At 53.3% G+C, this 13915-nt stretch overlaps 1 protein-coding gene across 1 annotated transcript in view; it reads left to right on the forward strand.

Annotated features, from left to right (window-relative positions):
• LOC104310165 (macrophage mannose receptor 1) overlaps positions 1 to 13915 on the forward strand; it is a 54862-nt gene that overhangs the window by 10357 nt on the left and 30590 nt on the right. Inside the window, exons 7-12 of the mRNA XM_054171240.1 lie at positions 1187 to 1369; positions 4135 to 4292; positions 7369 to 7479; positions 8417 to 8532; positions 10827 to 10975; positions 12476 to 12675. Of these exons, the coding sequence (XP_054027215.1) occupies positions 1187 to 1369; positions 4135 to 4292; positions 7369 to 7479; positions 8417 to 8532; positions 10827 to 10975; positions 12476 to 12675 (917 nt within the window). The remainder of the gene's footprint in view (positions 1 to 1186; positions 1370 to 4134; positions 4293 to 7368; positions 7480 to 8416; positions 8533 to 10826; positions 10976 to 12475; positions 12676 to 13915) is intronic.

A 13915-nucleotide genomic window follows, 5' to 3' on the forward strand; every position in this document is an offset into this window, starting at 1 on the left:
TTTGCTCCTCTGCTTGGCTGAGTGGCACAGAACCAACTGCATTGGTGTTTCTTTAACCCACTGCTCGTGTTCATGGGAGCCCAGAAGCACAGAAGCAGTTTGCCTTTAGCATTGCTGTTCTCAGTTCCAGAGGCACTGCAGAGGTATTTGTATGGACATGAAAACAAACTCCAGAGAGGCCTCCCTCCTCCTCCAGGGCACTCTGGCTTATCATTGAAGGTTTGCAAAGATGCCAGCAACAGTCTCAGCCCAATGTCTCAGTGGCACTACTTGTAGCCTAGAAAGACAAGGTTCCTTCAGATCCCTTTCCTACTCCTCTTTTCTCTGCTTTATTTAATGAGGCTCAGTGTGGAAAGCCTTGAACACAGAGAATGACTTGCTCTGCACCAGCAGTGCCATTGTGAAACACTCAAAACTCATCATGTCCAACCCCCCTGCAGGCAGCAGGGACAGCTCCAGCTAGAGCAGGCTGAAGATGTCAGGGTGTGCCCAGGTGGCCAAGAAAGCCAAAGGCATCCTGGCCAGCAATGGTGTGGCCAGCAGGAGCAGGGCAGGGATTGCACTTGGCACTGATGAGGCCTCACATTGATGACTGGGTTCAGTTTTGGGTCCCTCACTCCAAGGACGTTGAGGAGCAGGAGCAGGTCCAGAGAAGGGCAACAAAGCTGGGGAAGGGTCTGGAGAACAGGGCTGGGGAGGAGCAGCTGAGGGAGCTGGGGGGGTTTAGTCTGGAGAGGAGGAGGCTGAGAGGAGACCTCTTTGCTCTCTACAGCTCCCTGAAAGGAGGCTGGTGCCAAGGAAGAAGTGACAGGACAAGAGGAAAATGGCCTCAAGTTGCCTCAGGGGAGGTTTAGGTTGGACATTAGAAGAAACTTCTTCCCTGAAAGGGTTCTGAAGCACTGGCACAGGCTGCCCAGGGAGGTGGCTGAATGCCCATCCCTGGAGGTGTTTCCCAGAGGAAGAGCTGTGCTGCTGAGGGCCATGGTTCAGCCCCAGCCTTGGCAGAGGTAGAGAATGGTTGACTGGATGAGCTGGAAGGGCTTCTCCAACCCAAACCATCCTGTGATTCTCTGATCATTCCTGATTGCTCCATTTTCCTTCTTATTAGTGAACTCATTCCCAGTGTACCTGCTGCTGCCTCACCCCAGTTTGCACTGTTTAAAACCTTATTTCTCTTGATTTTGAGGACACTCAGAGCCTGTTCAGTGCCCAGAAGGATGGTTGGCCTATGGAGATCACTGCTTCATGCTTCACAGAGACCGCAGAGCATGGCATGAAGCCCTAAAGTCCTGCAATGAGAGCCATGGCAATCTGGCCAGCATCCACAGCCCCCAGGAGCACAGCTCCCTGCTCTCTCAGCTTGGCTACAGTAAGTATTTCTGCAAGGGCAGTGCCTGGAGCAAGCAGGGTCACATTTTTAGAGGATTAAAAAGCACAAACCCTAAATTCTCATTTGCTTGGTATGAACATTTACAGGGCAGGACACAGGGGTTAAAATAAACCCAGACCCCAACAGCCCAGCAGGGCACTCATCAGTGCTCTCTTCAAGGGCTCAGGCCCAGCCAGCATGGATTTAGGAAGGGCAGGTCCTGCCTCTCCAACCTGATCTCCTTCTATGCCCAAGGGACTGCCTGGTGGGTGTGGGGCAGGCTGTGGATGCTGTTGAGCTGGGTGCCCCCCTGGTGCATTCACTTCCTGTGTCCAGAAGTCCAGCCCAGAGGGATGTACACAGGAAATTGTGTATTTCCTACCATAATTCTTTGCACCACTATAAGATCCAGTGCAGAGTCTGGCACTCTCTCTTTCCTTCCCTCTCCGAGACTTGGTAACTGGGGGAGAGATCTCCCGGCCATGGGCCTGACTGGGCCCAAGGCCACAGGGGGATGGGCAGTCTCGGGCCTGGCCAGCTGAGACTAGCCCAGCAGAGGGAGGGGGAAGAAGGAGCCCTGGGGGTTTTGGATGCACCCTCAGGTGGGGATGGGATCTTTCTTTGTCACTGCGCTTTGGGTTTTCTGTAACATTCACTGCTTTCTATTTCAACTTTCATCACTTTTGCAATCCGTTTGTCTGAGTCGTTATTTCTGCCTGTGGTGGGGAGGGGATCTGCCCCAACCCATTACAAGTCTACCTGGACTCCAGCAAGGCCTTTGACACCGTCCCCCACAGCAAACTCCTGGCCAAGCTGTCAGCCCCTGGCTTGGACAGCAGCTCTCTGAGCTGGGTTAGGAACTGGCTGGAGGCTGAGCCCAGAGAGTGGTGGTGAATGGTGCCACAGCCAGCTGGCAGCCAGGCACCAGTGGTGTGCCCCAGGGAGCAGTGCTGGGCCCCAGCCTGTTCAATATCTTCATTGATGATCTGGATGAGGGCATTGAGTCCATCATCAGCAAATGTGCAGCTGACACCAAGCTGGGAGCAGATGCTGGTCAGTTAGAGGGCAGAAGGGCTCTGCAGAGGGACCTTGACCGACTGGACAGATGGGCAGAGGCCAACAGGATGGCATTCAACAAGTCCAAGTGCCAGGGGCTGCACTTTGGCCACAGCAACCCCAGGCAGAGCTACAGGCTGGGGTCAGAGTGGCTGAGAGCTGCCAAACAGAGAGGGACCTGGGGGTGCTGATTGACAGCTGCCTGAACATGAGTCAGCAGTGTGCCCAGGTGGCTAAGAAGGCCAAGGGCATCCTGGCCTGCATCAGGAACAGTGTGGCCAGCAGGAGCAGGGAAGTCATTGTGCCCTGTGCTCAGCACTGGTTAGGCCACACCTTGAGTCCTGTGTCCAGTTCTGGGCCCCTCAGTTTAAGAAGGACATTGAGAGACTTGAAGGTGTCCAGAGAAGGGCAACAAAGCTGGGGAGAGGTCTGGAGCACAGCCCTGTGAGGAGAGGCTGAGGGAGCTGGGGTTGCTTAGCCTGGAGAAGAGGAGGCTCAGGGGAGACCTTCTTGCTCTCTCCAACTCCCTGCAGGGAGGTTGTAGCCAGGTGGGGGTTGGTCTCTTCTCCCAGGCACCCAGCACCAGAACAAGAGGACACAGTCTCAAGCTGTGCCAGGGGAGGTTTAGACTCAAAGTGAGGAGAAAGTTCTTCACCGAGTGAGTCGTTCGTCACTGGGATGTGCTGCCCAGGGAGGTGGTGGAGTCCCCATCCCTGGAGGTGTTCAAGAGGGGATTGGATGTGGCACTTGGTGCCATGGTCTAGTCATGAGGTCTGTCGATGGACTCGATGATCCTTGGGGTCTCTTCCAACCTTGGTGATTCTGTGAGACTGTGAGACTGTGATTTCCTTTTGCAGTTTGGGTTTCATTTGTTTTTCACTGCTTGACACCACTGCAAGGCAATAGCTCTGATTTCTCTGCCTCAGACGCCTCCTGCAGGCTGCAGGGACAGCAGGGAGCTGGGAAAGCTGAGCCTTGCCTTTCCTGCTGGGATCTCTTCTTGTTTGGTTGGGGTTTTCTTACCTTCTTGCAAGAAAATTTGGAACTAGATCTTAAAACAAACTCTCCTGTAATTCAGGCCTGAGGAATCTGTGCTGCAGTGTGGACATTTCACTGCTCACAGGATGTCAGGGGTTGGAAGGGACCTCTCAAGAGCTTCCAGTCCAACCCCCTGCCAGAGCAGGACCATGGAATCCAGCACAGGGCACACAGGAGCACATCCAGACTGGGCTGGAAAGGCTCTGGAGAAGGAGACTCCACAACCTCTCTGGGCAGCCTGCTCCAGGCCTCTGGGACCCTCACAGTGAAGAAGTTCCTCCTCATGTAGAGGTGGAACCTCCTGTGCTGCAGTTTCCATCCATTGCCCCTTGGCCTATCCCAGGGCACAGTGAGCAGAGGCTGTCCCTGTGCCTTCCTTCCTGACCCCCAGCCCTCAGCTATTGATAGACATTGATCAGATCCCTCTCAGCCTTCTCCTCCCCAGACTGAACAGCCCCAGGGCTCTCAGCCTCTCCTCCCCAGGCAGTGCTGCAGTCCCTGCAGCATTCTTGTAGCTCTCCCTTGGACTCTCTCCAGCAGATCCCTGTCCCTCTTGACCTGGGGAGCCCAGAGCTGGATGCAATCATTTCAGCTCACTGGTTCCTCAAATCTTGCTCCTTTGGCCTCTTTCAGACTGGGTACTAACAGAGATGATTTTTTTTTGCTCCTAGAATCTGTGGATGAGCTGTGGATTGGTCTGAATGATCTCAACACCCCAATGTTCTTTGAATGGAGTGATGGCACTCCTGTGACATACACCAGATGGCTGCCTGGAGAACCAACCCATGCCATCCACAGGCAGGAAGATTGTGTCCTTCTGGCTGGAGAGGTAGAATCACTCCACAGGTCTCTAGCACTGCACTCTTGGATATTTGTTTATGGTTCTGAATACAACTTGGAGACAAATCACAGAATCCCAGCATGGCAGGGGTTGGAGGGCACCCCTGCACATCATTATGTCCAACCCCCTGCTAAAGCAGGGTCACCCCCAGCAGGTTGCCCAGGATCACAGTGTCCAGGTGGGTTTGGAAGCTCTGCAGAGGAGACTCCACCACCTCTCTGGGCAGCCTGCTCCAGGCCTCCAGCAGCCTCCCTGTAGAGAAGCTTGTCCTCAAGTTCAACTGAACCCTCTGGTGTTCCAGCTTGTACCTTCTGCCCCCTGCCCTGTGTCTCGGTCCGGAGAGGGAAGGAGACACAGTTCTTTTGAATATTCCCGTGTGGTGAAATTAACGGCACAAAACCAGGCCAAAATATCAACAGCTAGACTATTTACTACAGAGAGCAAATGGAAATAAGAAGGGGAGAGGGAGAAGACAGAGAGGGAGAGAGAGAAGAGAGAGATTACCACACCCCTCACCCACCCCAAGACAGTTTGAGTCTGTGAAGGAAAGATGCTGGGTCTGTAGAGAAAGGGTGCTGAGGCTTTGGCTGGAGATGCGATGTGATCCCTCTGGGCAGCCTGGGTCTGTAGAGAAAGGGTGCTGAGGCTTTGGCTGGAGAAGAGATGAGGTCCCTCTGGGCAGCCTGGGTCTGTAGAGAAAGGGTGCTGAGGCTTTGGCTGGAGATGCGATGTGATCCCTCTGGGCAGCCTGGGTCTGTAGAGAAAGGGTGCTGAGGCTTTGGCTGGAGAAGAGATGAGGTCCCTCTGGGCAGCCTGGGTCTGTAGAGAAAGGGTGCTGAGGCTTTGGCTGGAGAAGAGATGAGGTCCCTCTGGGCAGCCTGGGTCAGCTCCATGAGTGGCAGCAAGCGGGACTTAGGACACGGAGAGAGGGTTCAGGCTGCTGCCTTCCTTCTCAGCGGCATGCTCCTCCTTCAGCGTTCTTCTCTCTGCGTTTTTCTTCCTCCTGAGCCAGTAGTGGTCAAGTCTTTTATACAGTTTTTAGTCCTTAGCTATGTGTCCAAGCATTGTCCCTCAGGAATTCAGGAGCCAGGAAATCCTCCTGTAAATATCCAGGTATCGTTTCCCAGGAAATCTTTCTGTGTAATCCTGTGTGTTTAGGCAGGGGTCTAGATGGAGGGGGGGAGGGCCTCCGCCTTCCCCTTCTCCATTTGACCTGCCCACACACCCATTACACATCCAGAAACAGGTGGTGAGTCCATTGTCTCGCCACCCTCCCTTCCTGGAAATGATCTTGTCCTGAAGGCTGGGTCCTTGGGCCAGCTGCAGTCCAGTGTTACCACGATGCAATCACAAGGTGATTTGCATCCAGGATTGGTCTTTGCTCTGCCCCACAACATATTGTCTGGGCAAGCAGCAAGTGATTTTATCTTTGTTGAGTCATACAAGGAATTTAGACTCTCACACCCTGCTACTGGGCACCACAGAAAAGACTCTCTGTTCTCTTGTCCCCCACCAGCTATTGTTGAGCATTGATCAGATCCCTCAGGCTGCTCAGCCCCAGGACTCTCAGCCTCTCCTTGTCAGAGAGCTGCTCCAGGCCCCTCAGCATCTTTGAGGCCTCTGCTGGACCCTCCCCTGTAGTTCCCTGTCCATCTTGGGCTGGGGAGCCCAGAACTGGACACAACACTCCAGGTGTGGTTTCACCAGGGCAAAGTGGAGGGGGAGAGGAACCTCTCTTGACCTGCTGGCTGCACTCTTCTTCATGCACCCCAGGAGGTCATTGGACTCCTTGGTGAGCAGGGCACATCACTGGCTCATGGTGAACTCATTGCCCATCAGCACTCCTATGTCCTTCCCTGCAGAGCTGCTTCCCAGGTGGTCACCCCTCACCTGTACTGGTGCAGAGGGTTATTGCTTCCCATATGCTGGGCCCTACACTTGCCCTTGTTGAACTTCATGAGCTTCCCTTCCACCCAGCTCTCAGCCTGACCAGGTCTGGCTGAATGGCAGCACAGGGCAGGCAGCTGCATTCACCCAGAAACATGTCTGATCTAAAGTCAATCTAATATCAAACGAGAGCTAATGAGATCACTGTTCCTGTCTGGCTGTGGGTTGTACAGTGGGTGGCAAGCAAACCACCCCAGTCTGCCTGTGGCACTGATAGCTTAACATGGTCTCAAAATGAGCACAAACACCGCCCAGAGGCCCTTGCACAGGCTGAGGACCTCAAGGGGTTCAATAAGGCAAAGTGCAAGGACCTGCACCTGGGCTGGGGAAACCCTGGATACCAATCCAGGCTGGGCTGATGAGATGGAGAGCAGCCCTGCAGAGAAGGACTTGGGGGTGCTGGTGGGGGAGAAGCTGGACAGGAGCCAGCAATGGGCACTGGCAGCACAGAAGGCCAAGGGCAGCCTGGGCTGCATCCAAAGCAGTGTGGCCAGAGCTGGAGAGAGAGGATCCTGCCCCTCTGCTCTGCTCTGGGGAGAGCTCACCTGCAGGGATGTGTCCAAGTCTGGAGCCCTCAATACAAGAGAGACCTGGACCTGATGGAGAGGGTCCAGAGGAGGCCATAAAGATGATCAGAGGGTTGGAGCACCTCTGCTATGGGGACAGGCTGGGAGAGATGGGGCTGTTCAGCCTGGAGAAGAGAAGGCTCTGGGGAGACCTTAGAGCTGCATTTCAATATCTGAAGAGGACCTCCAGGCAGGCTGGGGAGGGACTGTTCAGAAGGGGCTGTGGGGATAGGACAAGAGGCAATGGTTTGAAACTGGAGCAGGGCAGAGTTAGGTTGGACACCAGGAGGAAGTTCTGCACCATGAGGGTGGTGAGCCTCAATGTGTCCCTGGGCAGCCTGCTCCAGCTGGAGCTGTCCCTGCTGCCTGCAGGGGGCTTGGAGGGTCCCTTCCAACCTGATGCAGTCTGTGAACCTGAGAAATAGTTTGACCCCATGACAAAGCACAGACCTTTAGTGTCCCTTTGAAACAGTGCTGAAACCAAACCAAACCCAACAATGCTTCTAAAGGAACCAAGTCTCCCTCGTTGCTTCCTCTCACCCTGTATGTAGGATGGGCACTGGGCAGACAGTGCCTGTGACAGAGAGCTGGGCTACATCTGCAGAAGAGACCCTGTACAAGGAGCTCCTGGGAGAGCAGAGGAGAACCCTGGCTGCCCAAAGGTAAGGAAGCACAACCAAGAATCCTCTGTTTCACAAGGTGCCCCTGGCACTGAAGCTATCTTTTCCTTTCTCCTAAACAGTCTGAGAGTGCAGCAAATTGGGGGTGCTAATGTTAACTGCAACCACTCACTTTTTTGGCACTATACCTGAATCAGGACCATTGTCCCCCACAGCTGCCTGAAGCCCATGACTAAAGCCATTGCTGTGGGTTTCTGTGCAGCTGCTGTAAAATCATAGAGTCATTAAGGTTGGAAAAGACCTTTGAGATCAGTGAGTCCAACCACAACACAACTGCCATGACCTCTAAACTCTATCGTGCAGCATCACCTCTACAGCTTCTTCAACACCTCCAGGCATGGGGACTCCACCACCTCCCTGGGCAGCACATCCCAGTGGCCAATCTCTCTTGCTGGGAAGAACTTCTTCCTAACATCCAGCCTGAACCTCCCTTGGCACAGCTTGAGACTGTGTCCTCTTGTTCTGGTGCTGGGTGCCTGGGAGAAGAGACCAACCCCCACCTGTCTCCAACCTCCCTTCAGGGAGTTGCAGAGAGCAAGAAGGTCTCCCCTGAGCCTCCTCTTCTCCAGGCTAAGCAACCCCAGCTCCCTCAGCCTCTCCTCACAGGGCTGTGCTCAAGGCCTCTCCCCAGCCTCGTTGCCCTTCTCTGGACACCTTCAAGTCTCTCAATGTCCTTCCTAACCTGAGGAGCCCAGAACTGGACACAGGACTGAAGGTGTGGCCTAACCAGTGCTGAGCACAGGGCACAATGACTTCCCTGCTCCTGCTGGCCACACTGTTCCTGATGCAGGCCAGGATGCCCTTGGCCTTCTTGGCCCCCTGGGCACACTGCTGGTATAAAGATTGTTGATTGAAGCACTGCATCATATCATGGACTCATCTGCTCCTTTGACAAGGATGTGTCACCTGTTCTTGACAGGGCTGGCAAAGACAAGGGTTTCACTGCTACCTGGTTGGACACACCTCTGAAACCTTCTCAGAAGCAAAGAGAGCCTGTGAAAGGGGCAGTGGCTATTTAACAACTATAGGAGACAGGTATGGAAAAACCTCACACCCTTTGAAGCCCTGCAGCTGATGCAATACTCCTGGGACTGTAGAAAATGGTGAAGATCTCTTGGGGGGGTTGGAAATGTGAAAGCAGAAGAGCAGAGCTTCTTTCTGAAGCAAACATGAAATGGAATGAAATGATTTGTCTGCATTTTCTCATTGAAAACATGTAAGATATTCACAGAATCACAGAATGTGAGGGGTTGGAAAGGACCTCAAGAGGTCATCCAGTCCAAATCCCACTGCCAAAGCAGGATCACACAGGGCAGGTTGCAAAGGACTACCTGAGAGGAGGCTGGGGTGAGGCTGGGGTTGGTCTCTTCTGCCAAGTAAGCAGAGCTAGGATGAGAGGAAATGTGCTGAAGCTGTGCCAGGGGAGGGGTAGGTTGGAGAGGAGGAAAGATTTCTTTGCTGGAAGAGTGGTGAGGGGTTGGGCCAGGCTGCCCAGGGAGGTGGTGGAGTCCCCAGGCCAGGAGGTGTTGAAGAAGCTGCAGAGGTGGTGCTGCAGGGTAGAGTTCAGTGGCCATGGCAGCTGGGTTGTGGCTGGACTCAATGACCTTGAAGGTCCTTTCCAGCTGTCATGATTCTGTGAGTGTAGGAATGCAGCCAGGTGGGTTTTGAAAGTACTGATGAGAGCAATCTGGGCAGGGGGGCTGAGAACCTGTCAGGCTGTGCTGCCACTGATGTCAGAGCAGACATCTCTCTGAGAGAATAAAGGTGCACTCAATGTGCTGCCCCTCAGCCAGACCAGGGCAGGCTGAGAGCTGGCCCAAGAGGAACCTCAGGAAGTTCAATAAAGACAAGTGCAGAGTCCTGCATGTGGGGAGGAACAGCACCAGGCACCAGCACAGACTGGGAGTCACCTGCTGGAGAGCAGCTCCCTGGAGAGAGACCTTGGAGTGCTGCTGGGCAGCAAGTTCTGCATGGGACAGCAATGTGCCCTGGGGGCCAAGAGAGCCAATGGCATCCTGGGGTACAGCAGGAAAAGTGTGGCCAGCAGGGCTGGGGAGGTTCTGCTGCCCCTCTGCTCTGCCCTGCTGAGACCACAGCTGCAATCCTGTGTCCAGCTCTGGGCTCCCCAGTTCCAGAGAGACAGAGACCTGCTGGAGAGAGTCCAAGGGAGAGCTGTGAGGGTGATGAAGGGACTGGAATATCGCTGCTGTGAAGAGAGACTGAGAGCCCTGGGGCTGTTTAGTCTGGAGAGGAGAAGGCTGAGAGGGATCTGATCAATGTCTATCAATAGCTGAGGGCTGGGGGTCAGGAGGAAGGGGCCAGGCTCTGTTTGGTGGTGCACAGTAATAGGACAAGGAACAAGAGGCACAATCTGGAACCCAGGAGGTTCCAGCTCAAGATGAGGAGAAACTTCTTTGGTGTGAGGCTGCTGGAGCCTGGAGCAGGCTGCCCAGGGAGGTTGTGGAGTCTCCTGCTCTGGAGACTTCCCAACCCCACCTGGATGTGTTCCTGACAGCACAGACCACAGCTGCTTTTGCTGCCCAAGGAGCTGTTTCTCAGCACAGCACTGTCTCACCTGCTCTTGAGGCCAGTCCCTCTGCTGCTCAGCTAAGCAGCAAATCTGTTCAAAAGGAAACCCAAAGGACACTTCACAGAATCACAGAATGTGAGGGGCTGGAAGGGACCTCAAAAGCTCATCCAGTCCAAGCCCCCTGCCAGAGCAGGAGCACCTGGAGCAGGGCACACAGGAACACATCCAGGTGGGTTTTGAATATCTCTAGAGAAGGAGACTCCACAACCCCCCTGGGCAGTCTGTTCCAGGGCTCTGTCACCCTCACAGGGACAAAATCCTTCCTCCTGTGTCCATGGCACTTCCTCTGCCTCAGCTTCCACCACTGCCCCTTGTGCTGGCATTGGGCAGCACCAAGCAGAGCCTGGCTCCAGCCTCTGGGCACTCCCCCTGCACATCTTGAGCAACAGCAAGGAACTCACCCTCAGGCTCCTCCTCTCCAAGCCTAAGAGCCCTCAGCTCCCTCAGGCTCTCCTCCTGAGGAAGATCTTCCACTGCCTGCAGCAGCTCTGTGCCTCTGTGCTGGACTCTCTCAAGCAGTTCCCTGAGGTCCTTCTTGAGCTGAGGGGTCCAGAACAGGACACAAGATTCCAGCTGTGGCCTCAGCAGGGCAGAGCAGAGGGGAAGGAGAACCTCTCTAGACATACTGCCCACAGCCCTTCTAATGCCCCCCACTTCCCTGATTGTGCTGCTGTCCAGGCCAGGCTGGTGAGCAGGGGCACAGCCAGCTGGGCTTCATCCCCACTGCCTGTCATTTCAGGTATGAGCAAGCCTACCTGACCAGCCTCCTTGCTCTGCGCCCCGAGAGGTCCTTCTGGATCGGTCTCTCTGACACCAAGGAGCAAGGGATGTTCACCTGGGTGACTGGAGAAGGTGTCCTCTACACACACTGGAATGCAGCCATGCCTGGTACTCTGCCACTGCAGTCAGTTTGTGCATCTGAGCAACTGCCTGTGTTGCAATGCTCTGGTGTGAGGTGTCCCTGCCCGGGGGGGGGTGGAACTGGATCACCTTTGAGGCCCCTTCCAACCCTGACAGCTCTGTGATTGTGCAATTGTGAACCTTCCCCCAGCTTTGCCAGCACACATCCATGGTGACACCTGCAAGCACTCTGTCTTTGATGCATCCCCCCAGCACTGCTGAGACCACAGCTCAGAGTGTTCAGGTTTAGGCTCTTCACTACAAGAAGGGCTTTGAAATGCTAGAGAGGCACAGAATGGCTTAGGTTTGAAGGGGCCTCAGAGACCATCTGCTCCAACCTCCCTGCATCCAAGGAAGGGCAACAAAGCTGCTGAAGAGTCAAGATGGGGAGCAGCTGAGGGCACTGGGGTTGTTCAGCCTGGAGAGAAGATAGCTGATGGGAAAGGTTTTGCTTTGCACAGCTCCCTGAAAGGAGGCTGGAGCAAGGGGAGTCTCCTTCCCCAAGTAACAGGATGAGAGGAAACAGCTTCAGGTTGCAGCAGGGGAGGTTTGTTAGGAAACATTCCTTCCCTGAAGGGGTGATTAAAGCATTGGAACAGGCTGCCCAGGGAAGTGCTGGAGTCACCCATCCCTGCAGGTATTTAGAAGACCACTTAAGGACATGGTTTAGAGGTGGACCTGGCAGTGTTCAGTTTACAGCTGGACTTGATGATCTTAAAGGTCTTTTCCAGTCTAAATGATTCTATCACCCTATGGGTTTCCTAGGATACTATGAGCATATTTCCTTTCTGCCTCTTCATTGCTTGCATGAGCAGAGCCAAACTGAGTGCAAAGGGTGAAACCCTGCCAGGCTGGGCCACGCACTGCCCAATCCTTGCAGTGAGTGGTGAAGGAAAGAGGCAGAAAAGGAGATGTTTACCCACTTGGAAAGCCTTCCAAAGGGAGGGGAAGATCATAGAATGGCTCAGGTTGGAAGGGACCTCAGAGATCATCTACTCCAACCTCCCTGACATGGGCAGGGACACCTCTCAACTAGGCTTCAGCTAACTCTGGGGGACCTCAGAGCTGCCTTCCAATACCTGAAGGGATCCTACAGGAAGGCTGCAGACGGACTTCTGCTGAGGGTGTCTGGAGCCAGGCCAAGGGGGAATGGTTTGGAGCTGAGGCAGAGCAGGGTTAGACTGGAGCTGAGGCAGAGCAGGGTTAGACTGGAGCTGAGGCAGAGCAGGGTTAGACTGGAGCTGAGGCAGAAGTTCTTCAGTAGGAGGGTGGTGAGACTCTGGAATAGGCTGCCCAGAGAGGCCATGGCTGCCTCCTCCCCAAAAGGATGCAGGACTCCACTTGCTGCTTGTCCTCTTTTTACAAAGCTCTTCCCCTGAGCAGACACTGCACTGAGCACCTCAGGCTGCTGGAAAGGAATCAGATGAGCTGTAAAAACACCAAGGGGACCGCTGCAAAGAACATTTCCTTGTCTTTATACACACACAGGGAATGAAGCTGGCTGTGTTGCCCTGAGGACTGGAACCGCAGCTGGACTCTGGGATGTTCAGAACTGTGACATCAAGGCAAAATTTCTCTGCAAAAAAATGGCTGAGAAGGTCACTCTTCCTCCTGCTCCTGAGACCCCTTCTGATGCCAAATGTCCCCTGGGTTGGGACACAAGGAACAGCACTCATTTATGCTTCAGGGTAAGGAGAATTTAGAGAAATGCAATGGAATTCAGCAAGGGCAAGGGCAGGGTCCTGCACCTGGGAAAGGACAACCTCGTGCACCAGGACATGCTGGGGACTGAGCTGCTGGAGAGCAGTGAAGGGGGAAAGAACCTGGGGGTCCTGGTGGGTGGGAGGTTGACCATGAGCCAGCAATCACAGAATCATAGAACCATAGAATCACTGAATCATAGAGTCACAGAACCACAGAGTCACAGAACCATAGAACCACAGAACCATAGAATCACAGTCACAGAATCACTGAACCATAGAATCATAGAACCATAGAATCACTGAATCACAGAACCATAGAACCACAGAGTCACAGAGTCATAGAATCATAGAAGCACAGAATCACAGAACCATAGAATCACAGAACCACAGAATCACAGAACCACAGAACCATAGAATCATTGAACCACAGAACCACAGAATCACAGAACCACAGAATCACAGAACCATAGAATCACAGAACCACAGAATCACAGAACCACAGAATCACAGAACCACAGAACCACAGAATCACAGAACCATAGAATCATTGAACCACAGAACCATAAAGTCATAGAATCATAGAACCTCAGAACCACAGAACCATAGACTCACAGAACCACAGAACCATAGAGTCATAAAACCATAGAATCATAGAACCATAGAATCACATAATCACAAAATCATAGAACCACAGAACCATAGAACTATATAACTACAGAACTATAGAGTCACAGAACCACAGAATCACAGAACCATAGAGTCACAGAACCATAGAGTCACAGAACCATAGAGTCACAGAACCATAGAGTCACAGAACCATAGAACCACAGAACCATAGAGTCACAGAACCATAGAGTCACAGAACCACAGAACCACAGAGTCACAGAATCACAGAACCACAGAGTCACAGAACCGTAGAGTCACAGAACCACAGAACCATAGAGTCATAGAATCATAGCACCACAGAAACACAGAACCATAGAACCTCAGAACCACAGAACCATAGAGTCACAGAACCATAGAGTCATAAAACCATAGAATCACAGAACCATAGAATCACAGAATCACAAAATCATAGAACCACAGAACCATAGAACTATAGAACTACAGAACCATAGAGTCATAGAACCATAGAATCATAGAACCATAGAACCACAGAAACACAGAACCATAGAACCACAGAACCACAGAACCATAGAATCATAGAACCACAGAACCATAGAAT

The sequence above is a fragment of the Dryobates pubescens genome, chromosome 21, assembly GCF_014839835.1.
Source record: "Dryobates pubescens isolate bDryPub1 chromosome 21, bDryPub1.pri, whole genome shotgun sequence".
Taxonomy (NCBI): domain Eukaryota; kingdom Metazoa; phylum Chordata; class Aves; order Piciformes; family Picidae; genus Dryobates; species Dryobates pubescens.